Source organism: Phodopus roborovskii, unplaced genomic scaffold (assembly GCF_943737965.1).
Source record: "Phodopus roborovskii unplaced genomic scaffold, PHOROB, whole genome shotgun sequence".
Classification (NCBI taxonomy): Eukaryota; Metazoa; Chordata; class Mammalia; order Rodentia; family Cricetidae; genus Phodopus; species Phodopus roborovskii.
In genome coordinates this window covers 18770441-18793984 of record NW_026126409.1, presented here as the reverse complement: position 1 = coordinate 18793984, position 23544 = coordinate 18770441, and the positions used below count along the sequence as shown (strand labels likewise).

The following is a 23544-nucleotide window of genomic DNA, read 5'->3' as shown; positions in this document are numbered from 1 at the left end:
GCTAAAAATACATTTTTTTTTTAAAACAGAAGTGAAAAAATGACAGGTACCAATATTACCGTGTTGGATAATTTCTTTTATAATATAGAAAAGAACATATTTTTCTACAATAGTTCTACAGTCACAGAGGCTTGTGGAAAAAGGGAGCTGCCTGATTGAATTTAGAAAGAAAAAAAACAAAACAAAACAAAAAAACAACTGCAAACCAATAAAAACTGAATTCACGGCCCTCATTTTAACAGGCTCTCCTTCTGCCTTGACCCACCCTCCTCCCAAACAGACCTCCCGTCCCTCCCCCCCATCCCTGCCCCATCCCATCCAGGAAGCAATGACGTAGCTGAAGATGTAGGAGAGGGCAGCACAGTGCACATTCTACAGAGATGACTGGGAACTGGAAGAGTATATACAGAGAAATGGTCCTACGCAGCCTTGCACATGCTCAGAGTTGATAGCGGTACAGTGTGGAATTCTGCTTTTCTATCTAACACACTTAATTGATAAAGCCAATTAAGGTATATAAAAAAGCCCAACAAACCTGTGCATTTGAAAAAAAATGTAATGCCTAATTAGTACTTTAAAAATTTATCTATATAAAATGTACAAATAAAGGAGAGAATTTATGCTTACAGCTATTTCTTTAAGCATTATATCCTCCTTTTGGATATTTGACTGCACATACCAAGTGGTATAATAGTTTCCATCTTCTAATGATGGAATATATAATGTATATATATAATTATAATTATATATATAATTTTTTTTTTTACCTAACCCTGGAGCAAGTGAGAAGAGAATGGGCGAACTAGCTAAACAACAGGCGAGTGTCCCGAAGCCCTGCGGCCCAGATGTGCCCTACTTTGCTGGTGGTGAGGCTCTCCATGCTAACTGTTCGCAGGAGAGTGGCTAGTGCACACTGGCTCATGGGGATAAGTTCAGGATCTCAAGACAAAACAAAAACAAGAGGTATGCATCATTTATGCAGCTGTAAAAGTCACACCATCATCTCCCTTTGAACTCACTCTGCATCAGGTATTTTCTAAATCACTGATACTACAGTCATTCATCAAACTGTGTGGCTAAAATGTGACAGGTAAATCACAAGGGCTTGCTCTGAGGGTTACCAGAGTTAAAGGTGCAAGCACAAGACCCTTCGTCCACATTTCCAAGTACATACTAAAACGAGGTGAGTGGAGTGTGCATGTTATGGCTGATTCACCAGGTGGTAAAAACCCAAGAGGTTCATTCCCTCTTTTTGATTGGTAACTGACCATCTGTATCCTCCAAAGGCTGGAGTAGGATTGCAAACAGCTGTCCTCTGAGATTCTGCTGTTAAGTGAGACTTATAGTATTTTTGTGTCTCTGAGTGCTGAGTGGGAATATTAAAAAAAAAAAAATTATATTACACTTGATTCAAGAAAAACAGGTCTGTCTAGAAACACTCTTGGGGAAAGGTTTCCAGAGGTGTGTGTTTGTATAGAGAGAGAGGAGGGAATTTTACAAGAAGAAGCATTTTCTGCCTCGCTTTATTATTAATAATAATAATAATAATAACATTAAGTTTAAGGAGCTTGGGTTGTTCTTCATGTCCTTGTCCCAGTCTCCCCTAAGTGCCTCCTGCTGGAATGAAGTGGGAAATGAAAGGCTGGGGGTCTGGAGGAAAAGGGCCTGGTTGACCCTTGAGATGTATATATAACATTTAAAAATGACAACATTGGGAGCTGCAGACAGTGAGGGGAAACATACATCTTAAAATAAATTCACGTTTACATAAATTCTGTCCATGTGGTGTATAAAGAAAGTAAGGCTCCTTTTAATTATGAAAAGATTTTGTGCATGTTTCCCCTACCCAAATCCATTTTTAGATGAGTTCTACTGTAAAATGTTCAAGACTGTGAAGAAAACAAAAACCCAAAACAACGTTGAACCCCCAAAAAGAGATCAGGTTTTCTAGAAACAAAACAAAAACAGTAATAATAATAATAATAATAATAAACCAAAGAAAAATTCCTCTACATCTACAGTAATATTTTAACTGGAAAAAGGTCCATTTTTCTCTGGTTTGTCAGTATAAAAAGTCCCTTTATCTATATATATGTAAGCTTTTAACTGTGAATCCATCTCGTTCATCTTCTCATGTAAGGTCCATTAAGTGACTGCTTGGGCACGCCAGCAGCATTCATGTAGCTGTGATGGGAGGGGCCAGTGTACATCATGTTTCCATGAGGGTTTGGCTGCATAGGCTGCTGGGTATAGGCCTGGCTCCCCATCATTCCCATCTGCATCTGCATAGGATACTGTGCTGTCTGGTTCATGTAGGCAGGGTTACTATGGTAACTGCTATTCATCATGGGCTGTGTCATTCGATAGCTGTTCATGGCATTCAAGGTGTTCATATTCATGGAATTGACATTATAGGCTGGAGTGGGCATTAAATTAACCCCCATGTTCATGCCACGCTGAACAGCCAATGCACGAGGGCCAGCCTGCATGGCAACTGCTGGCGGGCTGCGACCATATAGCTGTTGTTGGTGTGCAGTTGCAGAGGGTAAAGGTGCAGACTTGGAGCGGATAGAAATGTGCCCCTTGACTGGCATCTGCCCTTGCAACCTCTGAGTGTGAGGAATGCCAATGTTGGTGGCAGACATGTTGCACTGCAGCAGAGGTGATGTGAGGTTCATAGTAGTAGATGCCAAGTTTGGGGGTGGAGTCATGGTGGCTTGTGCTTGAGGGGCCCCGGCTAAGGGATGAGATGGAGCTAGCTGAGCCAGTCCAGTATTAGACAGAGAAACACTGGTTGCATAGGAAGTCACAGCAGGAGAATGACTATAAGGCATGGCATGAGGGTCCATAATGGTGTTAGTCAGCTGCTGCAACTTGGCTAGACTGAAGGTGGCCGATGGTTGAGAGTAGCTGCCAGCACCAAAATCCCCTGGAATCCTCTCATAGATGCTGATGTTCCCGGTGCTTCCAGACTCTGGTATCTCCATGATCATCGGGGCTGTAGTGAAGCTGTTGTTCATACTGCACTGTGACAGAGGTGGCTGCTGCTGTGGTGGTGGTGGGGGCTGGGGCTGCTGCTGTGGTGGTGGGGGCTGCTGTTGCTGCTGCTGTGGTTGTGGTGGGGGAGGCTGTGGTGCCGGCTGTTGTTGTTGTTGCTGTTGCTGCTGCTGCTGCTGCTGTGGTGGTGGTGGCGGCGGCGGCGGAGGCGGTGGCTGCTGGTTACTGGGAGGCCTTTCCACCACACAAGTCTGAGGTGACTTAATATTGCAGTTGTTAGCGGGCTGGACACTGTTTTGTTGTAGCATGCTGCAGCTGTTGCCCATGTTTGCCATTTGCTGAGTAACAACACAACTGTTCTGGGTGAGGCTGCTTGAAGATGACAACCCACCATAGGAGCAGCTACTCTGAGAGGAATTATTTCCACAAATGCTGCTGCCCATGGTGGAATCATAGCTGCTTGGGTTCTCATAGTTCTCTGTGGTACTCTCGATGCTGCCCAGATCACTGAAGCCACTGTCCACAACCTGCTGAGAGTGATCTGATACGGAAGGCACATCCATCATGGGGCTGGTCTCCATGTTCTGCATAGAGGGTGCGGACAGTGATCCTTGCTCTGGGCTGATCTGTGTGTAGCCACTCTCCAGGGCAGGCACGCTGGGGCTGCTGACTGATCGAACTGACTGGCTAGGATGAGATGGAATGGAGGACATTGGGCTATTATGCTCGGAAGCATGACAGTCTTCAACCATTGACATCTGAGGGTCCTCATCAGTGTGGGTGTAACTCTGCAGAGTCTGGCAGGCTGCAAGAGTCTCTTCACAGTCCTGGTAGGCTCCTTCATGCTCACTACTTTCTTCTTGAGTCAAAGACTGCACTGCCTGTACAGTTTCCAGGTCCAGTTCACTGTGTGGGATCTCTTCCTCCTCTTTCAGCTCAATTAATTCTTCTTTAGTGTTTGAGTCTTCTTCGTGGTCCTCCTCAGACCCTGGCATGGTCTCTGATACCACAGATGCCTCATGGGAAGGCTGTTCCTCTTCAGAATCTGGTTCAGTTTCATCCTTATCCTTTGTATTCTCCCTACTGTCCTGCATGTTTGCATCTAAAAAAGATACTGGAATGCCAGGCTCCTCCCTGTGGTCTTCTCTGGCTGGCTGCTCCTCTGGCTCCTTTGTCTTCAGGGACTCCAGATGGCCATCATCCTCATCGTCAGCATCATGGTCTTCGTTCTGGTTGGCCTCTGCAATCACTTCATCATCTTCCTCTTGCTCCTGCTCTCCCAGCTCTTGAGGCTCTTCTTCGGATTGCCTCTGTTCTTCCAGGGTCTTCTCATCTTCCTCGTCTGCCTCAGGTTCTTTGGGCTCTGCCTCAGGACTGTTGCTGCTGTCCAATGGGGACATGGCTCTAATGTCACTGCTAGTCGTGTCCTCTTCCTCCTCAGCCTCCTCATCTGCTTCTGTATGCATCTCCTCCTTCCTTTCTTCTAACAAGGGCAAATCCTCTTTTACCTCAACCATTTCTTCATTTTCTTGAGTTCTGGGTTTACGTCCAGGTTTAATGGGAACTATGGGCTCAATTATGCATTCTTTCGTAGAAACAGCTATGATTTCCTGATTCAATTTAAATCCTGGTTTTCGTCCAGGTCTTTTCTTCCAGTGGATAGGTTTTCGGCTCTTGCCTTTGGGCCATCCCTTTTTCTTTTTCATAGGTGTAGAGGTATCTGGCTCAAGTGAAACACTGTTCACATCACATTTTCGCAAGAGAGATACTGGCTTTAGAATAGGAGTGTCTGTATAGGAAAGATAAGAATAAAGACAGGTTACAAGACCAGTATTTCTCTCAGACCAACATGTATAACAGAAGAATCTAAGGAATAAGGCTAATTAATAACACATAAAGTTATACAATGAACTGGCAAAACAAACAATCCTGGACAGGGCAACATGACTCTACCATCTACTAGTTAAGGCAGCTGGAGGCTAAACTCTATGTATGCATGTAACAAGCAGCAGGGATGTCACCTCTAAGTTGAAAATCAGCTCTTTTGTTTGATTTTCTGTTACCTCTTTGGGTTTTGTTTTGTTTTTTAAGTTTCCACAAATCATTACTTAAAGTGGGATCATAAGCCAATTCCTGTAAACCAAAACTGAGCCATCCCTGTAAATAATTGTTATGCAATGTGTTTACATGGGAACAAACACTGACATGCAGTGCTAAACAAATAAGAAAAAGTCAAAGTGCCAATAATATTTAGAGGGGATAAATTCAGCACTGGCTTTCCTTTTTCTAAATTGAGGCAAAATATATGTAAGATAAAATTTTAATCATTTTAAAGTAGAGTTCAGTGGCATTAAATACATTCTCAATTACTATTAATTTTTAAAGGCTATGAGCATGGAGGCAAAGTCAAAGGTGTAGCCGTATGACAGAAAACTGTCAAGGTCACAGCAGCTTACATCTGGGACACCATTGTGACACACAGTGGTCCAAGACAGAGCACCAAGTGCCAGTTCACACACACGCATACATGTACAAAGTGAGTTTCCCCATATACATCAATATATGACAAGAGCAAAACTCTGGATCAGGATTTAGAACAAAGCAAAAGACTAATTATCACTACATTAAAAGCATACTTAAAATATGAAAAATGTACCTGATACGGTGTGAGTTTTAACACTTAGGAGGCTAAGGCAAATGGGTCACAAATTTGAGGCCAGCATGAGTTTCATATTTAGACTGTGTCACAAACACTCATAATTCTTTCATCTTCCCCTGCCTCATGCACACTCAACACACATACATGCACAAACACATACACACATATTTACAGACTCTAACACAAGTATACATACACATATGCATACATGCACACATTTGTACACACAAACAGACACACATATACACATACATACATACATACAGAATGCACACCACAAGAACTTTTTTGTTTGTTTTGTTTTTGGTCCTAGGGACTGAATTCAGGGCCCATCACAACCAAGCTACATCTCCTGTCAGAAAAATCCAAGTCCCATCTACTACAAGTCCAGATTTTAAGAAAATAAAACAAAAATTTCCACTAAATAAGGCAAAAGATAAGGTAAAAGAGTACAAAGCAATGTTGAACAACTACATTTCTTCAAATTCACCTGTGAAAATAAAAAAACTCAGACTGAGGCCACTCACAGCAAACACAATGCAGGTGTAGACAATATACCACTTCACAAAACCTAGACTAAGATGTAAAAAAAAGTCTAGTTTCTTCCTACCTCTGATCGCCTGTAAAAGTCTAATTTCTTCCTAACTCTTATCGCCTGATCCTTAGCTGCTGTCTGAATGAATGTGAAGTAAAAATAAGCCTATTTTAAAAGTAAATGACTGGAAGTCTAGCTACATCATCTAACTCAGCCTGTTCTGTTATTGCTGCCACTCACAAAAGATGCATAGCTGCTGAGTTGTGCAACTCTGATCCCAGAAGTGAACAGGCTGAGGCAGGCCTGACCTCTGTACAGCAAGTGACTTAAATAACAAACAACAAAGGGAATAGACTACTGACCAAGGTCCATTAGAGGCTTGATTCAGGAAGGCTCCTGAATGGAGGACACAAGTCCCCACTGATGTTCAGAGCATCCTTAGCACTCCTTCTTTTAGCAGAGGCAACCAAGCACCTGACTTAAGCAGTCAGCATGCAGCAACGGGCAAGACAGACTAACACCAGAGACCACCCAGCCTAGTAACCAGCTACTCTTATCACCTTTTAACTGAAGAGTCAGTTAAGATCCTACACAATACTGGGCTTCTGATAGTAAGATTTCTGGCAAAGCCAAGAACCGGTCCCAATTCAAGAAACTAAATGCAAAAATGTATATGTATATATTCCATGCAGTGTGCAGAGGTCATTAACCAACACTTCCCTTCCTGCCTTAGTGAGTCATATGCATTTTCAACTTTTTGTGGAAGGGTTTGTAGCTGTTACTGCTGTCTATTTAAAGACATAAGAAACATACCATCCACATCATCTGACTCCTCTTCCTCCTCCTCATCTTTAGATGGCCTCTTAGAAGACTGACACCTAAGGACGTCCTGTGAGGACAAGCGATGAAAGTACCCTCTGGGAAAGAGCTCATTTTCGTCCTCCTCATCCTCTTCTTCATCAATCTCAAATGTAGGCTCCAGTCTCGGCATTGGTCTCTCGGAATCAGAGTCTTCAAACGGTTCATCTAACACCTCAGTGGTCTCAGAAATAGTTTCTGTGACCACACTGCTATTGTGGTGTTTCCGCTTGCGGACTCTTCTTCTTCGGTGAAGAATTGGTTTCTATTTAGTAAAGAAAGCAAATACTTTAGTTACAGTGATAAAGTTTCTTTTATTATAACAAAAGTTTTAAAATTTTTCAGAATTAGCGTATTTAAAATGAAGATGCAGTTTGCTGAAAGATATTTTGTTAAAGATAAAATGAAGTGTTCGGAATACAAAGCTATGGGTCAGTATGATGGCTCAGCAGGCAAAGGTGCTAGCTGGGCAAACTGGACAACCTGACAACCTGAGTTCAATCCTTGGATCTCATGATAAAGGGGGAAACTAAACCCTCAGGGCTATCCTCTGACTTCTCCACATCTGCTATGACACAAGCCCACACTCACATCATACACATTTATTTGCACTCTCTTACATACACATAAACTTTAGATATTAGATACAACTTCATAAAAACAAGTGTGTCTGTCCAAAGAGTAGACAATGTTGGTGCATCGGTGTTAGTTCAGTTAATCTGGACACTCTAAAGTGCCACCTGCTTCCCCACTAAAGTACCTCAGATGCATGCAACCCCTTTACCTTGTGTTCAAGAGCAAAAGGTACATAAACACTGCATCTCATAGACCACCATGCAGGCAGTAGATCAATAAATCTGCATGCCATGTGAGGAAACAATTTAAAGCAGAGCACAGAAATGCAGAGCTGAAATGTATTCATTTGGTGTAAAAGAAAAGCAACAGCGCATCTTTCTACTTGGCTGACCCAATAGCTTACATTACTCAGTGATGTCACCAAGTGTAATAGAGACAATAACCCAGGGATGACTGAATCAAATCCTCACTCCACAGGCTAGTACTTACTCAAGGTCACACAACTAAGCATTGCTGTAAAATAATCTAATGACTCTCCTTTAAGTGAATTTTGAGAATGTCTAAGTACTCTGTATACAATTTCACTGGCTGTTACAATGTTCATGTTTTTACACAAGAAAATAGTCTATTTGTTTTGCCACATAAGTGGGAAAAATAAACCCCACGATGGCAAAGATATATTGTTTATAATCTAGTTTTTCTCTACTTCAAAATCTACTGAGAGCTTTCAAGTTACAGTAAAAATGGCTCTGCTCTTTAGAGAAGGGCTGATGCTAAAGCTGAGGGAAGAAACACCCAGATAAATCTGGAATATCTAGCAGTGTCAGAAAGGGCTGAAGACAAGGTAAACTCCCAATGATGATGATACTACAAACAGAAACAGGAGGGAAACTAAGAACCCTCCAAACGGCCAGTGCTGGATGGGATGAGTTAAGACACAAGTTTAAAACTGCTACAGACTGAAGTAGCAGGCATGCAGACACTCTGCTCCTAGAGTGAGTAGCCACACATGTCTTAAGTATAATTTGTACATGATGCCTTTCCTCTACTACAGCACAAAAAGGGGGAAAAAGTTACCAACAGCAGAGAAACCCAACAAGGTGAACATCAACAACAAAATGTGACATTTTGAACTGATTCACCATATATACTATATTATATAATACCCACTATACAACGGGATGAGAATCACCACACATCCTATATTGTATAATACCTATTATATGCTGGGCTGAGAATCACCACACGTACTATATTACATAATACCTATTATACTATGGGATAAGAATAGTGCTTCTTTGACGTCCTCTCAATGCATTTCCTAATTCTAACTAATGAGGGATAATATGTAATACACGTGACCTCATAACCTTCAAGGCCATATTCAACAATCAGAGCCTGAGAAACTCACAACCCAGAAGAACTCAAAAGAGAACACCAGCTGTAAAATGGAATGCTGGATGGGATCCTAACCAGAAAAAGGCCATTTAGACAAACCTGAAATCTGAATAAAGTATGGTCTCTATTAACTAATGTATGTTGTAGTACATGAACTGTGACAAATATGCGTAATAGAAGGACTGGGTTTGGGCCATATGGGTACTCTGTGTATTGTCTTTGCAATAATGGTGTACATTTCAAAATTTCCTTAAAGGCTTTCCCTTGAAACAGTCCTACTACAAAAAGGAACGATTTCATGGCTTTGGGGGAAAGCCGACCATCATGGCTAGAACGTGGCAGCCTGCATTCTGACTGGGATATGAGATGTGTGACAAAGACTAGTCAGTGCTCCCCCATCAGGAACTTCACTTTCCATGACTTCAATTATTTGTTTTTGTGAGTTTAAAGCTTCAAGTTTATAAACTAACACACATGAAGTGGGTGTGCTCTATTTCAGAACTGCCGGTTGGAGCAGACCTACATAATTCATCACAGCTACAGGAGGACAAGACACAGAGATGCATCACCTTTCTTTTCAGTGTGGGCTTTGTGAGAATTGGTGGTGAGTCTGAGCGAGGGCTCTCGGGCTCCTCCTCCTCACTGCTCTCACTGAACCCTCTAAAGACAGCCCTGTCGCCCTCACTGTAACAGCACGGCAGTCTATCATTTCCTTCTGCCACTCTGCACTTCAGGGTCTCGGGGTTTTTCTTCAGCTGTCCTCGCCACAGCTCAACACTCTCACTCAATCTCCCCTTGGGGATGTCTGGTTTCCCATCCGGTTGCACTTGAGACGCTGCCGAATGTTCTTCAATTTCAGTGTACTGTTCTTGGGAGGTTTCTGATTTTTCCTCACATTCTCCATATTGTTCCTGAGGAGTTGATGTCTCATCCACAAGCACCTTGGAATCTTTATCACCAAATCGTTCCTGGGTCTTTCTGCTCTTCCTCGAACAACGGCCCTTCCGAAGCGGCTGGTTATTTGCAGGAAGACTATCCCGGGGATGGACCTGTTTGCTCAACCGTGAAGAACTGGCCAGTTCCTTAACTTCTGGTTTCTTTTCACTTTCTATTATAGAGGAAGAATCTTGATTTTTGTTCTCCCGAGACAGAGACTTTCCCACCTAATTTAGGAAAAACAAAACAAACAAAAACAAAGCTGGTTAATTTTTCAGTCTGCTTGGTTGAAATAAGAAAACAGAATTTTAGAAAAATTATTAAACATTTAATAGCTACCATGAAACCATGAATGTTTTCCCCTTGGTGGGCATTTTAAAAAATGTTTTTATACATATTATCAGTTTAAGTCTCACACTAATGCAATGAAGTATTATGATGACCTTCTGCAAATGAGGTAACTGAGGCACAAATCCAAAACATCTGACTCTAGGTCTTGTGCTCATAACCACTATGAAATGTCACCTTTGATGTCAAAGTCTATGTTTGTGGTTTATGGATAGCATCTTCTAGAAATAAAAATCGATAAACAAGGAAGAACAGGCTAGATCAGTAATTCCCAATCTTCCTAAGATTGTGATCCTTTAATATAGTTCCTCATGTTGTGGTGACCCCTAACCATAACACTATTTTAATTGCTACTTTGTAACTGCAATTTCGCTACTGTTATGAATAGTGATGTGAATATATTTTCCAATGGTCTTAGGCAACCCCTGTGAAAGGATCTTTCAACACCCCAGGGGTCATGACCCACAAGCTGAGAACCACTGGGCTACAACAACATGGGCAAGAAGTAGATATCTGAGATATATGGAGTTTTCAATTTAAATTAAAATGCAATAAAGTAGACAAGATTTTTTTCTCTCTCACTTATCAAAGGAGAACATGAAAGATAAAAGAACTACATAAAAAAAAAAAAAAAGAATGCCAGCTGGGCAGTGGTGGCGCTCAGGAGACAGAGGCAGGCTGATCTCTGAGTTAGAGGCTACCTCGTCTATACACCAGTTCCAGGACAGGCTCCAAAGCAACACAGATAAACACTGTCTTGTGGGAAAAAAAGTTAAAAGAAGACCCAAACAAGTTATGTAACACCTAAAGAAAAATACTGGAAACTATACAACATAGTACAGTCCTTTAGTAAAGCCCTGAAGACATCTATGTATTCAGTGAGATATCTAGTCTCCTACTGAAAACATATACATGCTAATAATACCTCCTTAATGTTCTATTTTAAAGAAAATGTATTGCTATTTCATTTTAACAGCTGTCACATTCAGACTCAATTCAGATTCTTCAGTTACTGTATAGCTTAAAATACAGCTCTTAATGGTACTCTGGTAAATATTAGTCATTAATTAACATACTGACAGAAACCTAATGGTTTCCTAATGGTCTAAAAGCCTTAAAAAACAACACCCCCCCAAAAAAAAAAACATAAATAAGAGCAAATATTCCTGGAATTTCTACCATTCTAGTGTGAATATTTGTATACATGTTTGCACGTGTGTATGTATGTAGACATTCACACACACATGGGTGTGCATATGGAGAGGAGAGGAACACCTTAGATACCCTCCCTAAGGAATCACATCATCTTCTAAAAGAAAAAGATTTATTTTTTTATGTGGAAGAGTGCCTGCTTGTGCACCACAAGCTTGCAGTGTCTGAGGAGACCAGGAGATGGCGATGGAGCCCCACACTGGAATTATATGGCTGTCAGCTGCCATGCACATCATGGTAATTGAACCTGCCTGGGTCCTCTGCAAAAGCAGCAAGTGCTCTATATCACTGAGCCATCTCTCCAGTCCCTCTACCTTATTTTATGAGACAGGGTCTCTTTCTTTGACTTGAAATCTGCCAAGTCTGGCAAGTTAGCTTGAGGGGATCCCCCATTTCCACCTCCCCCGCATTGGAATTAAACACGTGTGCCACTGTGCCCAGCTTCTAAAAATGGGTTCCAAGGTTAAAATCAGGTTCCCTAGTTTGAAAATTCCTAACAACTAACCACCTATCTCCCTAGTCCTCTAGTGAGGACATTCGTTGGAAAGGCATCATAACATATACTACAAATATTCATACAAGCCACAACAAACCAGATCATACCCTTGTAGTGGCTTCTAACTCTCTTTCTTGGCCTTGGGGCTCTTCTCTATCTCCTTCATCAGCCTCTTCTTCCTCCTCCTCTGACACAACAGAGTTGGAGACTATGACTGGAGTCCAGCGTAAGCATTCTGGATCGACATCTACAGGTCGAAGATTCAGTTGAAGCTTTGCCATGTGATCCTGGATAAGTTTTTCCCGGCGGATAATCACAAATCTACAACCAGAGAAAAGTTTATAGCAATCAACATTATACTATGACAGATAATGAACAGGGAGACACAACTATCAAAGACTCTAAGAAAGGACAGCTTCAAAACAAGCTGTTAGAAAGATGGAACGTGACTGTGTCAGCATGTGAGTTAGGTAAGAAAGGAAAGTGGGGCAAACTCCAATCACAGCCACACTGGCTCACTCAGACCTCACCGACACTGCTCATCGGATACCTTTTCCTAGTTTCCATTCATCAGCTCAATTGTTTCTCCTTGTGACTTTTCCTGACAAAAGTAAATTCTGTCCTTCCTTTTAAATATTTCATTTAATGACATTTATATGGGCAATTACTGAAGTAAAATGAACGTATTTTACTTAATGATATTATTTTTAGAGCTGTTACTTCACATTGGAGGAAAGAAAGTTTCAAAAAGTTCCCAATACTAGAAGATACACAATTCAGAGGCTTAGGCTCTAGACAACTACAGACTAGAAAAAATTCATGTGTGTTCATCAGACCTAAACACCACAGAACGCGGTGATTCAGCAACACATATAACTATTTAAGTGAATTATATCAGACATCCAGCTGCCTGATCCAAAACTTAAACCATTACCTTTTTTTCCCTAACCAGTCAGCTACTTCATCAACCTAATCACATTTCAAAGGTATACAAAGGGGTGTGATACTCACTGGTCACTGCGGAAGTCAAGCATTCGCAAGTGGTGGAGTGTGGAAGTAATGTCTTGAGGACAGACTCCAGTCAACTTGCTTAGCTTCTTAATGCTGATTTGCTTATCGTTTTGGTGATAAAGGCACTCCAATATTACACTCTTCCAATAAGCCATGTAGGAAAGACGACCTAGATCTGACAATGGTTTCTCAGGGGACCCTGCTTGGCCTTCACGCTTTGATAACAAATAACCTGGAGAACCCAGAATTACAAACATGTCAGAGACCTTACAAATAACAATGTTCAGTTACACAACCAACCCAAGTACTATCATCAGTGTTAATTTCAAAAGCAAATTCCTTCCAAAACTGGAGAATAAACTTGTAAAACTACTTTAAAAACAATTTGCAGGGAAGGTTATGTTTATATATTGAACATTACACTAATAATATTTTGTCTACAGTCAATACGTCACCTTGTTAAAATATTAAAAATAATTAAAAACAAAGGTTTCTGTCACAAGCTGCATTAGTAAGATTAAAGCAACAATGCTTTTTAATTTCCAAGTATTACCAGGGGAGACAAAGTGTGTGTGTGTGTGGGGGGGATATCTTTGTTTTATTTGGACCACTAGAGGGCGACTACTATATGTGACCCAAGAAGGACACAAGGGTGCATTGGTTTTGTGAAATCCTGTTAAGATTGTGACTGTTCCCTTCATGAAGGTCATTTCTCACTTCCCCTCATCCTGGGAAGCATGAGTGTACCACTGGGAGCATGCTGTGGTATTACTCTTTCCTCTAGTTTAGTGCATAGCTGTCAAGAACTGGAATAAAGAGAAGGGGCAAAAGTTTTCAGAGAAAAATCATTGAAAATACAAATAGTAGAAAAGAAGTAGCTTTGTCATGGAATATTTAAAACCAGTCTAAGAATAGTAATCTAGAAAAATATACTAGTAAAGGTTAAAATACACTGTCATCATACTTGTTTACATGCCTCAAAATATTAATGTAAGTATATTTCCCTAATCTTATTTATTTCTTGTGCATCCAGGTTTGGAACTTGGGACTCAGCCAAATTGTTGTGATTACAAGTAATGCAACACCCATGCCCAACTCCACATACACACAAATTAGTCACAATGGTCAAAAGTCAAGTAAACCAAGCTTAAATGGTTCAGATAAGAATTAGTTTCTCAGGACTAGAATCAAAACCCGCAAGTTTGGACAGGCATGGAAGCACATGCCTTTAATTCCAGTATTCGGGAGCCAGAAGCAGGCCGATCTTTGTGTGTTCCAGGCCAGCCAGGGATTCATAGTAGGATCCTGACTCAAAAAACAAACAAAATATCCTTAGTCTGAGCCATTATTTCTACATAGGCTCTCTTCAATATTTTCTAAAATTATTACTTTGAAACAGAATGTACATTTAACCATTATCGTTTTAGGGCTGTTCACTTTTAAAAGCAGATGAAATTATTTCTTGTAACATTCTTTTTTGTTTTTAGGGCATTTTAAGGTGTGCTAAGTACTTTTAAACATTAGTCAAACCATAACTGAACACACACACACATACACATTTACTCAGATAATGGATAATGAAAATAGACAGTGCTATACTTCTTTATGAACATTTGTTTAGTAGTTCTACAGTGTTTCCCTACACTGCTGTGAATTAATGTTACTGAATATAACTAAGTCCTACTGGAAGACATTTACTACTGATCTCATAAAAACTGTATCAAACAAATCTTTTTGCATTTATGTGTGTGTGTGTGTGTGTGTGTGTGTGTGTGTGTGTGTGTTTAGTGGGTACATGTGCCATAGCATGCATGTGAAGGTCAAAGGGCAACTTACAGAGGGTAGCTCTCTTCTCCCATCATGTTAGTTACAGGGATCAAGCTCAAGTCGTTTGGTTTGGCAAGCAAGGCCTTTACCCACTGAGCAATTTCACTGCCCCACAAAGCTGTATCTGGCATTAGTTACTTAAAAATATTCTATGCTAAGCCAAAAGAAAAAGGACAGTGGCTTTAAGTTTAAGACACCCACATAACAATATGACAAGAAATGGCAAGATAGCTCAGTGGGTAAAGGTGTTTGCTGCCAAGCTGATAACTTGAGCTCAGTCTCCAGGACATACACAGTGGAAGGGGAAAACCAACTTATGCAAGATGTCCTGAGTCCCACATACATACTGTGGGACATAACAGGTGTTTAAAAAAGAGAAAAACAAAGAAATACAAGAAACCTACAAGTCTTTAAATATATGCATTTTAAAACTTCACAGAAATAAATGAGAAAATGTTAACACAATCCTTACTGAAATCGATGAGAAACCTGCCGTAGCCCTTACGTTGGTATTGGGGAAGAATCATTATACAAGAGACATTGTATTTCTGTTGGCAGTGCTTTTCCTGGTAGAGAAAACAGAAGCAAAGTTTTAGAACAATAGACGGGTAAAGTTGAATAGTAGTGCTAACCATTAATAAACAAACACTACCAGCCAAAGCCAGTCATGGGCTTTTGGGAATAGCCATGCAAATCAAGGAAATACCCCCGGGAGAAGGTAGGGCAATATTTGTCACTATCACAGATGCAAAGCAGCCATCCAGGAAGGTAGCAACATAAAGCACAATGATGCTATCCAATACTACCAGCCACTAAAACCAAAGTACTGATGCCCAAGGTCATCAAAGAAATCTGGGCTCCCAGTAATCGGCAGCACCATGTCAGCACCTCCACACTAGTGTAATATTCCAGGTAGCTCCTGCACCGCTACAAAGGACAGGCTACCATGGATTGTATTACTTAATTGTACACAAAATATTCCTAAATGTGGGGCACAGATACAGTTTCATAAAATAGTTGGTATATTTCCAATCTTGTTTAACTAAGGTAGCCTCAAAGACCTCTTATAAAGCTATGGCATTCCAGTAATCTGTTTTGTACACTTAAAACTTTAACCAGGGGCTTGCTTCTGAATACATCTGTCAAACAATTTGACTAGAAACTGTATTCCCATGCCTAAAAATCCTGTTAGAGTATTTCTGTTGCTAACGAACTCCAAGAGGTAATGATGGTGTTTACTTCATAAGTTGCCTCTCAGCGTCATGGGATTAGAGGTCATGCTAAAGCTCTTGGGTGTACCAGTAGCTCTTCTCTCCTAGGAGAATAGTCTGCTCAATGTTGCTAGGCATCTCTTAGCAGTTGATAAAGTTTCTAAATGTTCCTTCTATTTCCTTTCTGAAAAGGCTAAAATATTCTGTTGTCCCTTCCTGAGAACCATCAGAGATTGTCCCAAATTTCCCCCTGAATCCCAACATTTTAAGATGACATACTTACTTTAGAAAAGTAGCCAACCAGGTGGCAGCCCTTGACATCATTTTGTGTCAGAACATAGAAAAGAAATGGCTCCACATCATAATAGAGGGTTTTGTGGTCAAGAAACAACTTTGCCAAGAGACACAGATTCTGACAATAAATGGTACTCACATTCCCATCAACCTAAAGGAAAAAAACAAACAAAACAAAAAAGTGGTCAATAAAATGTTCTTTGGTTTCGGAGTTATACACATCAGCAACAAGCATCACTCGGTAGTGATCAGAACACATAGCCTAAAGGCTACCCCCTGAAATGGCAGTATGATAGATAATACTTGCTGTTCAAGGATGATCAAACACATGAGATCCTAAACTTCAATAAAACATAAGTATAAGTAGATAAATAGGGAGATGAGAACCTAGATTTGAAATGGCATTTTTGCTTTTTTAAAAATTAACTTCAGGGATACTTCAGACAGCAAGCGTCATTTTCAAAAGTATTAAATTTAACAAACAATCTAAATGGTAATCTCTTCTAAAATTTAGTTACTAGGTAAACTATAATGAGAATGACACCCCAGCAGCAGCCTGATATAGTACTGTCTGCCTACCATGATCTGGCATAGCCCCAGACAGAATTACAGAGGGAGTGCTAATAACTGCCACTCAGAAGTGCCAGCCAGTGTGAGCACTTGGCTAGGGAGCCTCAAGGTGGCTGAGATCAGGAGCACACTCTGTTCATCCCGATGAGTCACCATACTAGCTACCTCAAGGTATGGCCACAGTAACTACACTCCTTACACACTTCTCATATGGCTTCTCATAGAACACACACCTATAATAAGAAAAGTCAAGAAGCAGTTTGCTGCTGAGTACCCTCACACAATACTCTATGATACACTTGACACTTCTGACACCCAGATGAAGTGCTCCCCTCTACCAATGAACTACATGGTTCACCAAGTGAAAGAGACGGAGGAGACCCAGATCATCTGGAAATCTACTGCTACATTAATTAGCAGGACCCAGCATACAATTACTCAATACTTGGCTCTGAAACCGTACAACTGTGGACCAAGATGCTAAAGACCACTATTAATGATAACACAGAATCACATAGTGTAACTCATGCCATCATCATATCATCATCCTATTATGATTTACCAATGCCACTAAACACACTTCCAGAAGATATTCTTTTTTAATAACGGAAACACTTTATTAACTGCTGTTTTGCTTTGCTTTTTTTTTCCCTGGGGACTCTAGCTCAGGTTGGCCTGGAACTCACTGTGTAGCTCAGGCTACCCTCAAATTCATGGTAATCCTCCTGCCTCAGCCTTCTAAGAGTATAGGCATAAGCCAATATCCGTGGTTTACAAATCCTTTCTAAAAGCTCTATTCCACAGATTCTGAGATCTATTTTTATCACATCCTAGCATAATGTAAAACTGGCTGGCATTTTGTCAAATGGAATTTTAAAAATTTTAATTAGCATGATTTTTACCTTTTAGTGATACATAATATAGGAAGATATTATGATTGACGTTTGAGTCAATGAAATGAGATTAATTTACTCTAAGGTCAAGCTTATGGACTTGGTGATATCTAGACTGGCCTATTTCTGCTCCTCACACCCATGAATGAGCTGACGTAGTAGTGAATGAACAACAGGTGTAGCACAGAGGGCACTGGTTTTGAAATGGTCGGGAAGACAGGTACTAGACAGCTACCTTACCTCAAAGACAGAAATATTATTCTTTCGGTAAATCTCATTGGCAGGAGGATGGAACCAACCACACTTCTTCATGTGCTGCTGTAGAATAGTTCTACTTTTCATATATTTTAGACAGAACTCACAAAGATACAATTTAGGCAGCCTGCAAATGATAATTAAAATAGGGCTTTATATTTTATATATCTTCAAATTTCCATGACTCTTAACTTCTTGTATCTCACTGCCACCCATGTTAAAGAATGGAAAGAACAGGGGCTGGTGAGATAGTTCAGTGGTTAAAGACACCTGCTGCTAACTCTGACAATCTGAGTTTGATTCCCCAGACAGACAGACATGGTAGAAGGAAGAAAACGACTCCCACAAGTTGTCCTCCATTTCTGTGTGCCACCCCCAAACTAAAAAGAAGTGATGTTTAAAGAAAAAAGGAGTAGTAAGAATGAAGCATTATTTCTATGGGAGGAGGAGGGGACACTCCAAACTTTAGATAGCAGCCACCAACTAAATTGCAGCAGGAGAGTAAAAGGGAGAAATCAAGATACCTACCTAAGCTCATGGATTTCCCTGGTGGACTAAAAAGCCCCTATCTTTTTAAGTTAATCAATAGACCTTGAAAATTCTCACATTGTTACTCCCTGGAGAATTTCCAGTAAACAGAATTAATATATAGATTCACAATTCCTTCCTCATTTAGATTTCAGGAAATACCCTCTTGAATACTTACCAGGTTATCAGACCCTGTGCTAGAGGCATGTAAGTGTATATGTAATGCTAGACAAATGAGCATCAAGTACACATTGTAAAAACATACTTTGCAAGTGCATCTAAGTATGAAACTCTGAACATGTTTAGGGAAGTTACAATGACTAGCATGTCCTTTTTGCCCCTAAAGCTCCATTTCTTTCCTTCCATTGTTTAAACAACAACACAAACAAATAACATTGTATGAAATCCTGTTAGCTAATATTCTGGTCAGGGCACGAGGGACTATGTATTCAATCCAAGCACCCCAGAGGCAGAGGTAGGCAGATCTCTGTGAGTTCAAGGCCAGCAAGGGCTATACAGCGAGACCATGTCTATTTCAAAAGAATAAAAAAAAAAAAAAAAAAAAAAAAAAAACAGATAAAAACATCACTTTGGGCTGGTGAGACAGATGGACAGCTGTACAATCTTGATGATCTGAGTCAGTCTCTGGAACGCACAAAACATGGGATGCTGTGGGAAGGGCGCTGGGCATTTAGCTCAGTGGGAGAACAGTCACAAGTGCAAGGTGGCCTTGGGTAATGTTCCTAGCTTTAAAAATAAAAAGACAAAACTCAGGTGTGATGATGCACACCTTTAATTCTAGAACTTGGGAGGCAGAGGCAGGCTGATCAATCTGCCTCTGAGTTTTAGGCCAGACAAGGCTGGAACCCGTCTCAAACAAAACAAACAAAGAACAACCCCCACCTTTCCCCCCTCCAAAAAAAAAAAAAAAAAAAAAAAAAAAAAAAATCACAAAATCAGGATGTGGTAGCTTGCATTGGTAATTCCAGCATTCCTACGGCAAAACAAGAAAATTGCCCAGGGATTTTTGGGTTGGCTTAGCCTGAAATGAAGCACAGAGCCAGAGCAGAAACAAAAGAGACCCTATCTCAACAAGGTGAAAGCAGAGACCAAAAAGTTGTCTCCAGATATCAACATTTGTGCCATGGCACATGCCACCTGCCTTAGCACGCACGCGCACGCGCACACACACACACACACACACACACACACACGCGCACACACACACGTGCCCCAATTTAAAAAGGCTGTAAAAGTATTACTCAGCAAGTAAAATTTAAGGCTTAAAATTATTCTTTCAGGTATTTTCACCTCAGCTGTTAGCTTACATTTATTGACTAGCCTTGCACCTATAGTAGTAGTTGATGTTTTAAAAGAAGTCTGGCAGTAGATAATTGCTTTGACCCACTCATAAGGTGTACAAGGGCCAAGCAGGCACATCACAAATTAGCAAGGTGTAAAAAGGGGTCAGAGATAACACATCAAATATTTCTTAAATTAATGATGAAGGTAGAAGCCAAGTCACACATGCTACATGGAGTATGACTCAGCAGTCAGTTTATGGCTATGTGTCTCAGAGTGGGCTCACATCCTATTTCAGCCACCTATAAATTATATTGCCCGATTATGTTTGCTGGACCATGTCTGCAAAAGATAGAAATCTTCACCCTACAGAGTAAATCAGGACATGATGCTTAGTTGGTTATTAAGCTCAAAATGACAATTACTCATGCTATAATATATAGCAGCAATTTTTACTTTCTTTTTCCATTTTACCTCATCAATTAATAGCCAAAGCACTGAAGACTATGTTTGGTTTCTTCTTCAATAACTGAGATTATGCAAATCTGGTTCAAGCAGTAATCTCATAGTCTATGCCTCAAATTGAGAAAGGAAGAGAATCAAATAGCAGCAGAATTTCTTAAGCTACTTTCTTACATGGTAATGGCCTACAGCAAAAAGAATGTCATGAAGCTAAGCTCTGAGTAGCCTGAATGGAGCTTTTTCCCTGGGCCCCATCCCCATTACATAGTATAGCTTTGCTGGTGTCCTTTTACTTTGGTTTACCAGCTTATGTGACGCAGGGAAAGATCACTGAACACACAAGGCATTATGTAAATACTTGGATCTTATATAGCATACCCTAAAGCACAATCCTATTGCCCCCACTAAATTTTTTCTTTCAGGATCCTTCCTTTTTTGTTTGCTTTAAAGTTTTTGCATACTATGGGACTTCATTTTAAAGGTATTTACTACGAAATTAATCTAGAAATAATTGTATAAAACAGTAAGTAGAGACCACCAAAATTAAGGATAGAGGCTTATTATGTGAAAAAGATAAAATCTCTGGGCTATGGAGAGGGCCCAGAAGCAAAAGTGCTTTCCATGCAAGCAATAGGGCTGAAGTGTAGATCCAGAACTCACAGAGATGACCGGTGGAACTGGTTGCCCACCTGCTACACCTCAGCCAGACACAGGGTATCCCTGAGCAAGACGGCTAGTGAAACTAGCTGTGTAAGTGGGTGGTCCTGCCTCAAAAGAGTATGGAGAAGAATCATACAGGAAGATTGCCTACATCAACCTTGGGCCTCTACATGCTCGTGAGCACACACATGTGCATATGATCCCACACACATGTGAACATGCATACACAAAGGCACATAAACAATAAACACATTAAAAAGAAAAAACTAAGATCTCTAAGCATTTTACTCAACTCAATTAAAAAGAACTCACAAGTAAATAAATCCATTAAACTCGATTGAGTAGGAAAATTTAGTTTTTAAATATATATCTGTAAGAATGAAAACAAGGACAAAAAAATGTGAAATTACTAAAGGCACTATCACAGGCTGGATATTTCTCATGGAGAACTAAAGGAATTCTAAAGGTTAAGGAAATGCATAGTAAATGTCTAAAATTATGCTCTAAGAAGTTGACTATATAATTCCTATCCTGTTTCTTTCTGCTTTTATTATAATTCTCCTTATATGTTCTGGTTATTTTCGGCTGGCAGTATTTACTCCTGCACTTAACCAGACCCCTCACAAATGATTCTAATAACAATTTTATCAGAATACACAGCAACAATTTCAGGACTACCAAGGCTTGATTCTCATGTTTTCCAACTACAAAAGTGGGCTCTCTACATCCTCTCCTACCTTGAGTGCAAGTGTCATAGTGCATGTGCTTTCAGTTTAGCTGCACTGCAATCTCTGGACAGCTGACATATTAGTACTTGTGATAAAGAATGTGTTTTAAAATGATGGGAACAGGAACCAATGGGATGATGGCTTAGCAGGTAAAATAACCTTGAGTTTAATCCCTAGGACCCATACAGTGGAAGAAGAGAACTGACTCCCACAGTTGGTCCACTGACTCTTACATGTATACTATAGTACACACACACACACACACACACACACACACACACACACAAATGTAATAAAAAAATCACTGTTTAAAAGAAATGCTTAGCCTATTTTGATCATACACAACCATAGCTATTCAAAACTCTAAAGGAATAAATCACCAAGTAGCAGGGTATCTCTAGGAGCTGATGAATTTCTTGCCTTCTTTTTAAATGTATCTCACACACACACACACACACACACACACACTTACTTCATACCTGCATATAATTTAATCTTTTCTTAATAAATTCAGCTTAACTGTTGCTATTCATGATACTCCATTAAAGATAATAACAGTATATTAGTCAGTCAATTTAGACGGTTTATAGTTTTAAACAATAGCTTTGGACAAGTATTAGTCAGGGAGGGACATCTAAAGTCAGCTAGAACGAAGCAGCTGCTAAAGCACATCACTATTACGGACATTTGAAAGTCCTTTCAAATGTAAAAAGATAAACTGGACAAACCACTATCAAATACCTACTACTTCTAAAGTCTTAATGGGATTTAAAAAAAAAAAGGCTCTCAAAACATACCTTGAATATTCTTGAGGATATGGAGAGGAATACCAGGTGTGAATTTCATACTTCCCAAACTCAATGACAGAGGGACAGCGGACTTGAGGGTCAGGGGGCCCAGTCACTCCGACTTTCTGTGCAATCAAGAAAAATATTGTACAAATTAGCTAAACTAAATACACTGACTTAACAACAACAACAACAAAACAATAATAATATTAATGCCCCAAATCTACACTTTGTCTTTTCAGGACCTATAAGAGAACAAAGGGTCAAGAGGAAGCTAACAAATCTTGAAGTAAGCTGTATCTTTAAATAACAGGCTCAAACAAATAAAATGCTAGCAAACCTCCCAAAACCATATGTAGTTGGTATCACTGACTTTTCTGTTTAATGACACTGGACACTTACTTCCTCAAATAAGCAGATTTCCTTAACGACTTAATTATTAAAAGAAAATACTCAATTAAGAAGGCTGGATGTTGAATACTCCCGACAGTTAACAACAAAACAAATGACCTACACTGATCACATATGCACACACAGAAAAGAGTGACTTTCTGACTCAGAAAAGCAAATAATTAAGAACAATATAAAAAGGACATGACAAAGCAAGTACCAAAAAAGTCTTCAATTTGCACCACATGTGAGATTTCCTTCACTAGCAGTTGTGCACAGTTAGAATAAAAAAAATAGCACTTTGTCTTACACAGGCCAATCTTGTCCTACTGTCTATAAATACAGTTTAGATGTTCCCCTCACTCCTATAATGAACTGAAGTGCACTGTCCAGAAAGGAGTGTTATTTAGAGCCTTGATGACTTGCTTGTCTTCTATACCAGAGGTTCAAAACAAGCAGATTCTAAAGATCAGGTTTAAAACATTAAATTCAAAAGCAATCTGATTTACTTTTCATACAATCTAGCAACAAATTCATATGTACATGTATGAGTTCAGCACAGATATTTTACAAATATCAACTCATCTAAGAAAATGACAGAACTACAATT

At 40.0% G+C, this 23544-nt stretch overlaps 1 protein-coding gene across 3 annotated transcripts in view; it reads right to left on the bottom strand.

The window, feature by feature from the left end:
• Positions 1–1386: 1386 nt before the first annotated feature.
• The window catches only part of Kat6a (lysine acetyltransferase 6A), an 80997-nt gene continuing 58839 nt past the window's right edge, over positions 1387–23544 (bottom strand). For all 3 annotated transcript variants that reach the window (XM_051182115.1, XM_051182117.1, XM_051182116.1), the window contains 9 exons: positions 22554–22669; positions 18062–18203; positions 16348–16509; positions 15326–15419; positions 13027–13258; positions 12123–12336; positions 9593–10186; positions 7005–7314; positions 1387–4786 (listed from right to left, as the gene is read on the bottom strand). In XM_051182115.1, coding sequence (XP_051038072.1) covers positions 2124–4786; positions 7005–7314; positions 9593–10186; positions 12123–12336; positions 13027–13258; positions 15326–15419; positions 16348–16509; positions 18062–18203; positions 22554–22669 — 4527 coding nt within the window. In that variant the 3' untranslated portion in view covers positions 1387–2123. The remainder of the gene's footprint in view (positions 4787–7004; positions 7315–9592; positions 10187–12122; positions 12337–13026; positions 13259–15325; positions 15420–16347; positions 16510–18061; positions 18204–22553; positions 22670–23544) is intronic.